This window comes from Neolamprologus brichardi, chromosome 12, assembly GCF_056152115.1.
Source record: "Neolamprologus brichardi isolate AB-2024 chromosome 12, ASM5615211v1, whole genome shotgun sequence".
Lineage (NCBI taxonomy): Eukaryota > Metazoa > Chordata > Actinopteri > Cichliformes > Cichlidae > Neolamprologus > Neolamprologus brichardi.
Genome location: NC_142115.1, coordinates 25998740 through 26014870, shown reverse-complemented (window position 1 = coordinate 26014870; position 16131 = coordinate 25998740). Strand labels below are relative to the sequence as shown.

Sequence of the window (16131 nt, the reverse complement as noted above, 5' to 3'; positions counted from 1 at the left end):
TGGAATTCGGGATCAATTGATGACCTTTTAAGTAAATTTCAGAACATCTTGATACCAATGAATTGCACTGGCCCAGCCTAGAAGTAATAAATTAGTTTTTCAGTATCAAAAATGTCAAAAATGACTCATGATTCATCACAGTGTTACTGGTTGGCCAAAGTAACGCCAGTATGAGTTAGATGGTTAGATGCCTTATTTCTCATATTTTTAGGGCTGAGTACAATAACCCTAGTATCATCTGCATAGTAACCTCACTGAAGGGCTCCATTATTAACCTTGGTATGTGAAGGTGACTCCCCATTTTGACTTTTGACTTACTCACTCATTTAAATACTGTTTATTAGTGTTTTTCTTCTTGTGCTTAATGTGTTGCCTACATTGTTCTACATCCAGGATCTCGCTTGGGTAGAGCTCCACCGTTGTTTTGCCATCTGCCTCATCTTCGTCCAGCCAGCGGTGGCTGGGGAACATGTAATTCTTTCCATGGACTGGAACCAAAATTTGAACACTGTCCAAGAACCAGCCCGCACGCATGCCTTTGTTAGTGTGGCCGATCAACAGACGGTTGATCTAGAAGAATAAATAAATGACACCAATTACATTTTATTAAAGACGTTTCACACAGAAATTCTGAAAGTTCACAGGAAAAAACAAAACAATAGAATCTGTGTTATGTGTTTTTTCCATTTTACTTTAGCAAATATCCTCTCATATTTGGAGCAAATTGAATAAAATATCATAATACTACTGACAATTATTGTTGCTAAGCCACTGTCCACAAACAGACACTACAAACATTGTTTCTATGATGTGTTTGTAACAGTAACTAAGCAACAGTAATTAGTAGTAAGGGTACAAATGCGTTTAGACTACAGTTAAGATCTTTTTTTTTATTAGAATACGGAGAGTATTACCCTCTAATAGAATAGAATGAATCACAAAAGGCTATGTGTCTTTCATAAGTGAGAATAGGTCTTTAGTAAAGCTTTTCATAGTACTACAGTAGTGTGTAAAAGTCTCCAGCCACCTCTTATTTATAATCTTTATAATTTGCAAGGAAAATTGGAAAATAGGTGCAGAGATTTATTGAAAAATGTGCAAACCTACATGAAAATATGTGCTAAAAACACAGTCTGTACAATTGAAACAAGGGAATCACCTTTTGGTGCATAAAAAATTACAAAAAAAAAAAAGTCAATTTCCATGGAAACAAAATATAAAGAATTAAAGGGGAAGACTTATGCATAGTACTTTACATTGGCATCAACATCAAATGACAAAAACCTGTCCAATGTCAAAGGTTTCCACTGTGAAGATGTCAACGCGGCCTGTTTCAAAGTAGTTCCCCAGGTCGTTGGCAGAGACCACCAGCATCATCTTACTGGTGTCACCTTTCTCTCCATAGAGCTTCACAAACACATCAGAGTCAGAGCTACCTCCGGGGATGTCACCTGTCTTCACAGCGATGTGATAGTTGGTATCTGACACACACAGAGAACAAATATAAGCATGACAATAAAATTCAAACGTTACTGAAATGTCAGATTCCTTTAACTTACTGTAAAGACGCTGTCCTTCTGCAAACGGAACTAATTCTCTGACAATCTGTCCATCATCCTCGTTGCGGGCCAGCCATCTGCACGCCACATTCAGTAAACAAACTATTATCTCATCCATCACACACACACACACAGTTTAACAACTATTATGTATATACTTGCAAAACATGTTTTTAGGAACATGTAATCATCCAATCATTCATTCATGTGCCAGCACTGCAGCAAATAAAATCTTCAGGATCAGGATCTTTACTTTATGTGCACATCAAAATAAAGAAATGAGGCAGCCTGTCTTTAAAGAAGTGTTCCTAACAAAGTGACTAGTTAGTGTCGATTTTATTTCCCCGCAACAACTGTGACTGATGAGAGCACCTGTTGCAGGGGAACTCCACGGCATTTGCCTCAGCTTGTCCTTCCTCTCTTACAATCACTTTGTCAAGAAACCAGGCAGAGCCTCCACCTTTGCCATCATGTCCAATTCTCACCCTGCGGATCTGCCCAATGGCCACCGCCTCAATTAGAAACTCATCCAACTAGAAAAACACACAATTAGATTGGATGAAGATCAGTCATGTGACTTCTAAATGAAAAAACAAAGGAAGAGTGAAGCTTTCTTCGTGAGCTCTATGTTTAAGAGAGCAGTGCTAAATATACATACACTTCCTTTCTCAAACTTGTTGACGTTGTTTTTGCAGTTGATCAGGTCCCTATCGCCGGTGTCCCCTTGGTCTCCAATTAGATTTAGAAAAACAGATGCATCTGTGCCGCTACCACCCACCGTCCCCGTGCAGACAGTTACTCTGTATTTAATCACTGCAGAGAACAATAACATAATTCATCGTCGCTTACATTCTTCTTCTTGTTTAGCTAATAAGATTTGGATTGTTCATGGTGAATGTGGATATACACACAGGGCAGAGGCTCAGCAATAAGCTCTCCGGTGGCGGGAAGCTCTCTCACAACCTCATTATCATCTTCATTAGTATCCAGCCACCGCTCACAAGGAAATGTATACTTCTCCTTCGTTAATGTTTTCATTAATGTTGCCTGAATGAATAAAGATGATATTGATTTTTGATTGTATCAGTTGGAGCTGAGGATGCTGATTTCTTTATATTAGCACCATTCTTGTGTTTGCTAGGCTAGAATGCCTAAAAACTGGCTGTTTGAAATTTTAGGATTTTTATGAAATCACTAGCAGAAATAGGTATGGAAATGTCACAGCTGAGATAATTTATCCGATTACTAGAGTTGAGAAATTCTCACCTTGCTTAAATGCCATCCTCCAAAAGGATTCCTCTTTTCATGCCAGATACGGAGTTTGGTCAGTTTTCCCAAATCAGGAAGTTCAACCTGTGATTTTAAGTCAAGGTAAAAGTCGTTTATTACTGTGTGCAGCCTCAGTATCTGACGTGCTGATACTAATGTGTGTAGCACTGAATTGTAGGATACTTACCATAAATCTGTCAACTTGTCCTTGTTCAAAATTGTCTGTTTTGTTGTCCAGGCTGATTTCGTCTGACTTGCCCTTTTCTCCGTACACCTGGAACGAGATATCAGCATCGGTTCCTGCGCTGGGCAGGTCCGACGTCCAGATCCACAGCGACCAGGGATGCTCTGAGGAATGTGAACTCAAATCATCATCTTAAATTAGGACTGCCATCATCATAATTTGTTTGTCACTGTGACTAAGAGCTCATCCATTCTCCCTGATTGCTTTGGCAGAGTGAAATAAAGTATGCTTTACACATTTGAGGGCAGTAGGAACACAAAGTCTCTGGAAGGATTTTTTGACAAGAGCTTAAAGATGTCAGGGGAGCAGCTGAAAATGCATTTTTGCTCATTAAAAATCTTCTCAGGACAGAAACTACCATTTTGAGGTGATTGCAGCAGACAGCTCCCAACTGTGATTTTTTGTGATTGTGAATGAGCATGAAGCTGGGCAGTGAAGGAATGCCCACTTTACAAATTTATGTCGAAATAATAAACTTCTGCTGTTTATGTTTGTCGACCAGAAGAAAACTAAGATAATACATAACAAATGCAATCAGCGGTTACATGTCTTCAAAAATAGATATTGGACTGAATTTACTGGCTATTTCACACAAAGCAGAATAAAGACAGGCTGCCTACTGAGTCATTATGCAAATTTGTGTTACATGTGATGCGGTTGTGAGTTCATTTACTGAGTGGTTCAGGAAATAAAAGTGGAAATGACAGCATTAGCTGCCACCGCTGACTAGCCGTAATTACTGACATTCAGCTCACTTTTCTGTCTCTTCTGCCTGAGTGAGACCATCTCGTAGAGCTCTCTCTCTATCAACCCATCTCCCTCCTTTTCATCCAGCCATTTACTGCACGGGAAAGTCTGCTCTATTCCAGTGAATGGGCAGTAAACCACAACCTGCAAAGAACGCAAGTTCTGTTAAACTATTTAATTGAAAATGAACACATTTTAAAGGGTGCTTGTGGAAATGTACCTTCTCGCAGTACCACCCAGTACTAATCCCTCTGTTGTCGTGTCCAATGGTGACTCTGCTCAGGGGACTGAGGAGTGCAGCAAGCTCGACATTAAAGATGTCTGTTAAGTCCCGTTCAAACTTTCCTCCTTCCAAAAAGACCTTGATTAAGCACAACAGGGAAAAGTTTAAGTCTGGTTTGTCCACAAAGAACCTAATTCATGCTCACTGGTCAGAAAATTGTGTCACATGAAAAGAAATGTAATGCATGTGAGTATTTTATGTATTTAAATACCTATAAAAACCTATAAAAAAAGAAGCGACGCATTGACACAACATTGATCTGCAGTAATACATACACATTCAGTTCAATTCAATTTTATTTACACAGCGCCAAATCACAACAGCAGTTGCCTCAAGGCACTTTGTACTGTAAGGTAGACCCTACAATAATTCAAGAGCGAAAACCCCAACAAGCATATGACCCCCTAAGAGCAAGTCCTTTGGAAACCTCCAGCAGAACCAGGCTCAGGGAGGGGCGGTCGGTTAGGGTGATCGGTGTCAGCGTTACTCTGAGACAGGATGTTTCTAATTTTAGAGGTATTGGGCAAATGGAAGAAATACTCCTATATATTTGTTTAATATGTGCATTGACAAACATATCCTGGTCAAAAATGACTCCATGATTCCTCACAGTGTTCCTGGAGGCCAAGGTAATGTCATCCAGAGTTGCCATCTGGTTAGATGCCATATTTCCAAGATTTAAATAAATATACATAAAATGGTCCCACTGATTACACAAAAAGTACATTTATCACAAAAATACATAAAAATGAAAGTGATGAGCTTTTAACATTAAGAGGCAACCTTGGTAAATTGGCAAACGTGACCAAAAAAGTTCTTTAAATCCTACAATGCCAAAGAATTTATAGAATAAATATAATGTGCTGTCTGGGGGAAAAAAAGGGGTTTGCTCTCTGTATGGCTATGGCAGCTATAGAGAGTAAAATCAACCATAGTGGATTCATCTAATCTGTAATTAATTCATGCTTAGGTGGGGATGGTTTGAGTGACAAAAGGAGGGTGAAACCGGTGAGGCAGCACCTCAGCTAATTGGAGGCACTTGACTGGACCAGTCTCTCAACTCAAGTCTTCAAAATTATCCCTCTTTTATATCTACTTTAGATTCAGGTAGTAAAAAAAAGGGGACTAAATCAGAATAAAAAATGCCCTGCATTAGACCAGAAAAACGTTGAGTTAAAGAAAAACACCTGCAGAGACCCACTGAAGTTAAGGCCACTTTTAACAACTCTGTTTTCAAATGAATCAAGTTTAAGGCAAAAGTTTAATAAGGAAGATCTGCATTGACTCATCTGCCTAGATTCTTGGGTGTTTGGGCTGCTAGTCTATTCTGTGAAACTCAGTTCTGTCATCATCACTCTGGTCTAATTATTTTCTTGCCCCCCTTCTGCGAGTCAGTCGGCCTCTGTTCTGTGCTTTTAACCTCAGTGCTCTTATGTCATTCTGTTTTTCAGACTCTACCTTCAATTCACCCTGGCCAGACGGAGATCCTTATCAAGTCTCCACAGGTCCTCTCCTACTTCCTACCACAGTTGGACTCTGCTCTGAGATCTGGCTTCATTGGTGTCTAATTGCCAAAAACTTTATTTATTTCAATAAATCCTGCTCAGTTCCTTAAAATGATCTCTCCTCTTGGGAATGAAAATAAAGACTCCTGCAACACTTATTAGTAAAATGCTTTCTGTTCTGTGTCTTGATTTTCCTCTTTACCTTCCCACTGTTCTTCAAGCCTTTCGTGCCGTGCATCACAATGTGGATTTTGGAGTTGGTCCCGGCACCCCGGATGTTTCCTGTCACAATCTGGACATTGTACACAATACCTGATGGATACAGTTACATGTTAGCTTATCACAGGTAGTGCCAGTGGGTCGCCATGGTTCACAGCACCCGTACTCCCAAGGATACGAGCAGGACCAGATAACCCAGATCTAAACAATAGTAGTCGGATCCAAGAAGCTGCTTACACAGCTTTCTGGTAAGGTTAGTCTGCAGTTATTCATTAATAGTTAATAATTAATTAAAACTGAGGGAAACCTTTTTGTAAGACAGCTCCGAATTGTTAACTATCCTTGAAGCTGGCATCGTTTAAGCCAGTTTAATTGTCTCAGGCTTAAAAACCAATTTTCCAAATTTCATCTTCACCTGTGGGCTGACTCCCTCCAACCAAAACGTCCCTCTGGATCTTCCCATCATCCTCATCGATGGCAAACCAGCGGCTGATGGGGAATTCATACACTAGTTTGTTTCCAAGATCATCTACTATCACCTGTAGAAAAAAACTGCAATATTCAGTATAATTGGTCACACTAGAAACTGCAAAGATCAAAAAACCTAAATAAAATGAGATAGTGGTGCTTCATCTTCTCATGTGCTTGCTCAGTACAGGTCACATTAGTGCAATGCTATGATCAGTCTTACAGAGAAAGTTACAGTAGAAGGATGAAATGAGGCAGAGCAGTCCGAGTTTCAAATTACAGTTTCTTAATTAAAGGCTGGAAAGCTGACTGAGCACATTTGTCTGCTGCCTAGGTGAAACATGCACGATTGTCATTCAGTATCCACTTAGTGGCTGTTCCTTTCCTAGAGTGCTGAATATGATGTTGATGACTGTTTTATTCAAATGTGTTTTGCATGCGCAGGTTTCCTTTTTAGCATCCATTTTGTCCTTATGCTCTATCTATCTATCTATCTATCTATCTATCTATCTATCTATCTATCTATCTATCTATCTATCTATCTATCTATCTATCTATCTATCTATCTATCTATCTATCTATCTATCTTTAAATAATAAGCTATAATACTTTGCAGCTTGTTACATTTGGTGTGATGTATGTGTAATTCATTAATATTAGTTTATATTCCCCGAATTCTATTTTTGACATTTTGGGGATTTTTTGGATTCAGTTGTTTACATATTACTTGGTTGGCTTTGGTAATTAAAGTCACATCAAAATGAAAGAGAAGCTACTTTTGGTCACTCCCAAAATCTGTTAAACATAAATAATATTCTATGTTGCAAGCGAGAGTGAAATGCTTGAGAAGAACCTGCTCTTTGACAATAGAGGGCACTGTTCATATAAGAAAAAGACAGAACAGGAAAACACACACAGCTGTTAAAGTGAAGGAGCTTCACTTTGCCATGCTGTGTTGCACATAAAGCCATGAAGAGTTCCATTGCTAGTTATTGAGCACCACTGCTTCATCAAGCTTTTCAATAGGGCTTACTAGATCTGTCCTCTCATGTTCATTAGACTGCAGGCAGCCCCAAAAATACTAGCAAACCACCAAAATTAAGCAGGAAGTTGGACATAAATGTGGAGTTGAGTTGTCTTACTTTGTTTACCTAAATGTGCATTAATTTGTCCGTAAAAAACTGTTGCCCCTGTCACCTCTGTGTTTGTCAGACAGTATTTTTGTTCAGCTGCAGGAGGACAGCCCTCAGCTATTATTACAGTTAGCTCCTTGGCTGTGGGTCAAAGGAGGTGACAGGTTGAGACTAGGGTGGGACCACTCTGTTAAACAAAACATGGAAGAATTTTAGCACCATCTCGTTTTCTCAGTGACCAGCAAAACAGGAAATTTGTACCTGAGATGCATTACAGTGTAGTCACTACAAGTAAACAAGAAGTGTACCATTCAGTTCCATTACTGGGATTTCTGATATCATCTTGTGCCTTTCTGTTTTGCCATTATGCAAAAGGCCATACAAAGTCTACAGAACCTTTATTGAAAATCACGTTTTAAAACCCACACTTCTCTCATCATGTTAAAAAAAGGTATGTTTGTGGTTTAGAGATGAAAAAAAAAATCAGAAGTATTTGTTTTCAGGATCTTGCTTACTATCTTATATCATAAAAAGTCAGAATTATGAGATTAAAGTCAAAATTCTTTTTTCTCAGAATTCTGACTTTAATCTCAGAATTCTGACTTTTTTCTCAGAATGCTGACTTTTTTCTCAGAATTCTGACTTGTTTCTCAGATTTTTTTTCCAGTGGCCCTAATCCTCTTCCGTAGCTTATAGAGGTTTCAGTAGCAATGACAAAAACTAAGCTAGCCTCAAATAAATGCTCAGAATCTTTTAGTCCAGAATTTATCTCAGTGTAATAAGTAATGTAGTGGCTACACATTTGAAATGCAAATAGAATATGACTCAGCAACATTGTCACTACTGATCTTTGGTGTCAGCCTGTGCTGCAGTAACCAACAAATCTACCGACTCGTCTGTCTGTTTGCTGTAAGGCAATCTCTTAATGGGGCATGGTGTCCCTTTACACAGCAGGTAGAATGAAGACATGCGTGTTTCGCGTGTCTGTTTGAATGAACTCATCTCTCACTGTATGTGTTGGAGGTGCAGGGACGCTGGTCTCGGATGAGACAGCCGACAGGAAACAAGGAGATCACATGTCTTAAGTACGACTGCAGAAGCAGGGCAGCGGCACAGCGAGACTCTTTTGTTTCAAGATAATGCACAGTAAAATCCTTAATGTATCATATAACAAATGGAAGTCATTTTTCATGACGGGCATATCTTTTGACCATTAGAATCATGTCAACATCATTTTATTTTACAGACTCATAGGGGAACAGTCTTGTAAAGAATATCTGTCCTGTCTGTTTATGTGTCTGTTTCTTACCTTCTCCACAAACCATCCTGCTGAGGAGCCTTTGTTATTATGTCCAATGGTGATCTTTCTAATTTTGCCCAAGTTCGGTGCATCGATGGTGAATTTGTCCTCTGTGCCCTTTTCAAAGTTATTTTTGTCGTTGTCAAGTCGCCTCTCCCCTAAAATAGAATCAATGAATAAATAAATAAATTATAACAACAGTTTCATTTATTCATTATAGTTTCATTAAAGTGCTTCTCTTTGGGTCAAACTTAAGTGACCAGATATGCTGCACGTGTTACCTGTATCTCCAAACTCCCCAAAGATGTTAATAAAGACATCTGCATCTGTGCCACTGCCTTTTACATCTGCAGTGAAAACACTCACAACGAATTTATTATCTGGAAAATTAAGAAAAAGTACAAAAAAGTCACAATTTTTGCAGAGTTTAAAGACAAACCTGATATATAAACTTCTTAAAAACATGTCAGCTGCTAATGCCGACTAGATTCTTAGAGGGTTTTATCTATGCATACATACATTTGGGTATGTCCATGGGGTCTATGCTGCCCAGCAGGTCTCTGATATAAAGGCCATCTCCTTCTATCTTACTGAGCCAGTTATTACAAGCAAAATAGAACCTCAGATGAGGTCGAATCACATCCGTTACCACGACTCTGTCCAAGAACCAGCTGGGATTAAGGCCAGTGTTGTCATGCTCAATCCTGGAGAAACAGAAACATGTGGATAAATTACATGTTCCTGGTCAAAAAAAAATGGTTAAGGGTGTTAAAAAATATCTCATGTCTAACAAACCGTATCTTTTTCAAGGATCCAACATTGTGAGTTCTAATTCTGAACACATCTGTTTTGGCCCTTTCGAATGCTGTGCAACTCCTGAAATACCAAAAAAGGTTAAAATTCAGAAGTCACCTGAACTTCATCCTCTTTTGACACATCATACTATTCAGTAAAAAATAAATACAAACTAATCAGAAGTAAAAGTGTAAATCTAGGAAAATAATTACCAAAGTCATGCAAACTTTGAAAAAATCATGCAGGAAATGGTGCCACCAAAAACCACAGCACAATCTGATGGCTAAGCTGTCACAGCAATTTTTTAACACAACAATAAATACATACTTCTTTTCTGTGCTGTGAAAGAGAAGGAAAGACATCGTTTTAGTTCATATAGAAAATAAATACTGAAATGACATAGGGTTTATTTTGAACTGGAGGCTCTTAGAGTGATCACTCTTTGCTGTTTATTTAACCAGGTCATTTCATCTTTATTACACTTGCAGGCAAGCTTATATCTAAACTCCACTAATCTTTAAAGCTGACTTACTTGCTAGCCAGGTGGACTTTGGGTGTGATGCCATACTCTCCAAAAAGAGTAATAAACACATTGGCATCAGTGCCTGCTCCTCTCTCATCACCAGTGATGGCAACCACCTCGTACACTACAGGGTTCAAAAAGAAGAGAACAATAAAACCAAGTAACGTGTGAAGATGCATTAAGGTATTGTGTTAAGCATAAATACATACATACTAGGTGACAGTGTGCATTTGAGTTTTAGTACTTCTGGCCTTCTGAAACTTATCGTAAGCTTAATTTATTCAAACCCACACAGATGTTCCCAGTTATGTTTTCAGATAAGACAATAGGTTGCCAAATTTAATGCACTAATTCAAAAGTTTCTCACAGATACTTTGAATCTTAAATATTTTATATAGGATAGTCACTGTATCCAATTAGATGATTATGAAGCAATAAGTACAAGTAAGTGCTTTGAACTGGTCAAAAAGAAATGTCATACTGGGCAAGTAAGCAAAGAATGATACTAGTGGCCACATGTCTGACCGTTAGGCTATGACTTGTTGAGATGTGTCCGTTTTTTGGACTAGTCATGAGGCACCCTAGATGGAGTTATCCACTGTGACACAATATCCAAGATAAAACATACAAATCTTATGATTATTGCTTATTTTCCTCTCAAAATTGTCCATCATTTTGGTTGGTTATCATTGGAACCAGGCATAATGAAGGTCTATTCAAGTGATGTGTTTATCTGAGGAAGTTGAAGGTGTTTTAAATCAGATTTTCATTTCTTATATTTACCAATAGAATTGTTGGGGAGGGCTTGAGCTAATCCTTAGACACGGAACGAGCAGGTTACTCTACGTTCTCACATCCACACCTTCAGCCAGTTCAGGATCACCAATTAACCCAACAAGCATGTCTTTGAACTGTGGGAGGAAACAGGAGCACCCAGAGGACAGGCACAACTAAGAGCTGCTATCATGACATGTAACTGGTTAACCTGAGTTTTACTTAGATTATGAAAAAATATTTAATGATGAAACAACACACAAGTCGAATACATGACAAGATTTAAGCTTAATTGTTCTTCAAATGACTTTTAATTCCACTCCACTACATCTAAATTAAATTGCTAAAACTAAACAAACCTCAAATATATATCTTTATATTTCTTACTTCTTGAAACAACAAGATTTATTTATATAATTAAATACTTTAAAGATAAACCTAAAATCCATCCATCCATTTTCTTTCACTTCTTTTGCTTGAATGTGAGTGTGAATAGCCGTCTAAACACTAAAATAAAGTGCTAACATTTAAAGTTTACAATATTGTGGTGCATGTCATTGTGTTTCTTTGTTTTTGTAAGATGATGTTTCTTTTTGTTAAGTTCAGTGTGACTTTGCTTTGGGTTGTTGTGGACTGGGATGGACGTGAAACCACCCCACGTAAAGATTAACGACATTATGTTCACTACGCCACTATGTTCATCCGCCTCATGAACATTAAACTAAGGCAGTGACACTGCTAGAGACAGTGAGACTCCTGAAACTGCAAAGATCCACCTGTCCTCTGGGTGTCGAATAACTTTCCTGAAGCAGAACTGACATTATATTGTCCTTGATTCTCCTGAATATACATATTTGGCACCTGCTGCTCCCTCATCTTGAATTCTGCATTTTACAAGTGATGAAAAAAAAGTTCACCTTTCTTTTTGTGATACTCATCCTCGTAGTTCTCCACTTTTTCTGGCTCGTAGGTACGAAGCTCTTTCTCATAGATTTCAACATAATTTTCAATCTTCTTCTTCTTGCCTTTTGTCTTCTTGGTGTCTTCATCACTGTCTCCCTTTACTGAACCTTTCTTCTTCTTGTCTTTCTTTTTCTTTTTCCCTTCCTCTTCTTCAGGGTCCTCCTCTTTCTTGGATTTTTTGTCCTTTGATCCCATCTTTGACTGAAGACTTCTTCTTTGTGGTTTCAATCACATCAGGAAACTATTCTCCTCTCGTGCTACCCTTGGTTCTGCTGTCATTAACTTCATTATTGCTGCTGAATACTCTTTTGTCTTCTTAACCTGATTTTCCTTTTTTTTCCCTAGATGCTCCTCATATCAGACCCTGATTAGTCATAATTACATCCTGCTTCATCCTTGTCCTTCTTCTTCTTCAGTCTCCTTTGACTCACTCAACTACTCATCTGGTGAAAAACCTGTTAGGTTTCCTCCACTGCTCTCTGACTTCTTTTTTCTTTTTTGTAGACATCTTAATTTATTTAATACCTTGTAACCGTAGCCAATTCCTGTGGCTGAAACTTGATTAAACTGACCCGCGACAGCACAGGATTGACCCACTGCGAGGACAAGTCTGACTCAGAGTTTACATAGTTTCTTAGTAGGTGGCTGGGGATGATCCTCTTTATTCATGACCTCATGAGAAATGATGAAGTAACCTGAGCAGAGCATAGGGCAGGTTCCCTCCCAGAATGGAGACCTGCTAGAAAAGCAAGTAAATAAATGAAATGACTGATACATGTTAAACATGTGTCAGGATCCACTAACCCTGTGAGTATTACATGACTGGTATTATATTACAGGCTGTTATTAAAATATAAACAACATGTTATGTATTATTCAACAGTAAAACAGATGTTGACTGTTCTATTCAAATGTTTTTCGCATGTGCAGGTTTCCTTTTTAGCATCCAGATTCTGTTTTCTCTTTATGCTCTAAAACAGTAAAACAAAATACGAACAGAGTATTTTTAATTAATTTTTAAATTAATTTTTAATTAAGGATCATTTGTTTTATTATATTATCAACTAACTGCTGAACATTACACAAATTATTGAGTTTGTTAGACAATCATAGTTCTTTGTACAAACCTTAAAATAACAGGCTTAATCAGTTGTTTTAGCTAATGTTGGTTTCTCTAATATGTGCAAGTTATTGATATATTTGACATGCAAACATCCTAAACTTTTAAATATCCTGCCAAATTCAGACTTCATATAATCGAGTGGAAAGTAATTCTTTCTCTCTAAAGTGTAATGTATTAGAAGTAACATATAGTAATAGAAACATCCTAAGCTAATGTAGGCCATTAAAAAAATTAGTTTTAAATTGATATTAAAAACAGATACTGCAATGGGGGAAAAAACTGTTTTTGTACGTGTATGGGCCATCTGACCTCAGGAATTCGCATGATAAGGTGGGGCCAGGTTTGACAATGAGCTCACCCGAAACTCTGGCTGATTGGGACCCACACCCAGTTTCACACCTTGGCTCAGGCGATTAGAGGATCATCAGGGAGTCCTTTTGTCCCTCTGTGGGGGGATACTCCCACTAGGTTTGAAACTGGGACTCCCCACGATTTGACCTTAAAACTGAAGAAGCTTCTCGGATGAGAGGTGAAACGTCTTCAAGCAACTTAAAGAAGTCCAGACGCTTTTCTTTGCAAGCTCCTTTGACTTTTGTACGTGTAGTTTTAACTGCAACCAGCAGAGGGAGATACTTACGCTTGGATCGGCTCAAAGTGTGCTTTTTGTGTTTGCACCCACTCAGCAGAGGATGACCATTGCTTTTGTCATCCAGACTGACTTATCAAAAGGAGCTTATCCCAGCTGGTTTTAATAAATTAAGAAACAGTGATACAGTTAAAATCACAATGTGCTTCAAACTGCTTGTAATAAGTAAAACAATATCTGTAATGAAATTTAATTTTAAACAAACTGAAAAAAAATCTGTTCACTGCAACATAAGCAGTTAAAATAAAAGAAGCTTCATCTTGTATTCCTTTTCTGTCTGGGCAAATGTTTTTTCTCCATTTTCAGCAATGTTTCCTTTGGCTGTACAGCAGACATATTCCCTTACACGATGGGCTCAGCCACAATGAAAGCTCTTCCTCTTCCTTGTCCTCATCTTCCTCCTTCTGTTTCCCCCCGCCTTCTTCCCCCAACATCTCATTCTCTTTATGCAGTTCTGATTCTTTTCAAAATAGTTAAACTCACTCAAAGTACCTAAATGTTAATGTTTGCATCTGTGAAACAGGCACATTAGCGTTTCATTGCAGCAGTTACGTTGTAACTTACGATCACGGCCTTATTTAAATGGTTTCACAGTCTGTGATTTGGGCCACTGAATGTGTCTAATTTTACAGCTAATGTTCAATTTGCTCACCTAATTTTCCTCATTAGTTGATGACTATGCAATCACAGCTTACACACACAAAAAATAACAGTTAAACTGTTTCTGCAGATGTATGTTGTCACTTCAGTGGCTAGACTATAACATTAGTTTGTTGAGACAGCTGTTTAATGACTGAATAAACACCAGTAAAATAAACAAAATGCACGTTAAAAGAGAAGAGAGATATTTGAGACCCACTCCCTCGCTGTGTAGTCTCTCAGTTGGAAAGCTGTTGGGTAAGGAGGCTGTTTATAAGATCCATATCAGTGAAGGATCCAGGAAAAGGAGTTCACGATGACAGTCCTGACAACCTTAACAAGCTCACTGCAGTAAATCAATACAGATTTCTTTTGAATTCATTGAGAGAGGAAGAAGTTTACGCTACAGAGGAGCAGATCAGCTGTCATCTGTGTCCACAGGGGCCAAATACTGGACATCAAACTCAGCATTTATCTGAAATGTCTTTGAACATAGATTCAAAGAGTTTGAGAGCTTAGTACAGCAGTCAGCCAATTACTATTGCTGCTTGTTCACTGGAGTCAACTAAAGGTCACTCATATTATAGTTGTTCTTGTTCAAGAAGCTGCCGGTTGGCTTATCCAGACAGAAGATGTGTGGATGTGTATGTGTAGGTGAGGAAGGTTGTCTGTCTCTCTGTGTTAGCCCTGTGATGGACTGGCAACTTTCAGAGTGTACCCTGCATCTTGTCCAGTGTCAGCTGGGATAGGCTCCAGATACTCTAGGATGCTAGTTTGATTCAATGAGCAAGACTCCCCTTATAAGGAAATTCACTTTACCTTGTTGTCAAACTTCATACAAAATGTGAGGCAACATTAATATCATTGGGGGTTTAAAGAAAAGTGACATTATTCAGCAAATTAATAGAAAATCTCAGGTGTGGAGCAAAAAACCCATAATAAGTAAATAACTACTGATTTAAAACAATATGATTTTAGTAAAATCCATTCGCCCTAAGCAAGGGGATAAAAAGAGTCAGCCATGAATGCACCCCCAGACATGGAGATTTGACCATGTCGTGACCGGTAGGAAAATCCTGTAATCTACTGCTCAACATCAACAAAAATAAGGGAATGGTTGCTGACATTAGGAAAAAATGTGACAAAGACAAACTGTTTGCATCAGATGAGCTGAGGCAGACCTGAGGTGGAGCAGAAGAAAAGCTTTATGTTCTTGAGAATCCATATCCAAGAGAATCTGCTGCGGTCATCCTCGGGTAAGAAAACTCAGAAATGACTTTACTTCTTAGGCTTGGTCCTATAATCTTTGAAGTTCTTCCTAAACTTAAAGAGGAGCAATTGAAAGCATCTCAACTGTGATGTGCACACCGCAGGAAGGGGTCACCAAACTAACAAGCTTCAGTTATACCTGTGAGGTGAGGTGTGCAGAGTGGAGCCTCCAATCGGGCACTTTTTAAAAATGTATTTAGTATTCTTTAGTTAGTAGCAAAATGGAGTTATATCATGGGAAAAAAGCATTTTGTTATATAGTGAAAAAACAAATAAGGTCTGCAATTTATGCTTGTTTAAATATTTCCTTAATCATTCCAGTGTTTGAACTGGCATTTAAATGATTAAAATCCTGAAAATGTAATTTTTGATCGTTCTGATATGGACTCAAGTTGATTAACTGGTTTATAAAAAGCAGCAAAACAAAAACCAAAAAACAATTGTTGTATGAGGATTTTATGGCAGATTTTTTGTGTGTAAATTTTTGTCCACGAAGCTGTCAAAAGAGTGTAAAAGTTGAGGAGGGCACAAGGGTTAAGGATTCCACAGAAGTTTTATGATGAATATTTGTGACTTTTTTATTATTTTATAAGTGATTAAAACTGTCTTACTGATCTTACTTAATTTTAAGTGGTTGCCATTTGTGTAACGCAGGTTGCTACTTAAGAAAAC

At 38.2% G+C, this 16131-nt stretch overlaps 1 protein-coding gene across 1 annotated transcript in view; it reads right to left on the bottom strand.

Moving 5' to 3' along the window:
* Positions 1-13985, bottom strand: part of loxhd1b (lipoxygenase homology PLAT domains 1b) — a 33413-nt gene extending 19428 nt beyond the window's left edge. Inside the window, 18 exon segments of the mRNA XM_087848832.1 lie at positions 378-570; positions 1285-1481; positions 1560-1636; positions 1932-2092; positions 2218-2372; positions 2471-2606; positions 2826-2912; positions 3016-3176; positions 3828-3963; positions 4040-4180; positions 5810-5919; positions 6242-6365; positions 8737-8885; positions 9009-9107; positions 9247-9431; positions 9523-9603; positions 10055-10169; positions 13898-13985. Coding sequence (XP_087704958.1) covers positions 378-570; positions 1285-1481; positions 1560-1636; positions 1932-2092; positions 2218-2372; positions 2471-2606; positions 2826-2912; positions 3016-3176; positions 3828-3963; positions 4040-4180; positions 5810-5919; positions 6242-6365; positions 8737-8885; positions 9009-9107; positions 9247-9431; positions 9523-9603; positions 10055-10169; positions 13898-13985 — 2395 coding nt within the window.
* Positions 13986-16131: the final 2146 nt, after the last annotated feature.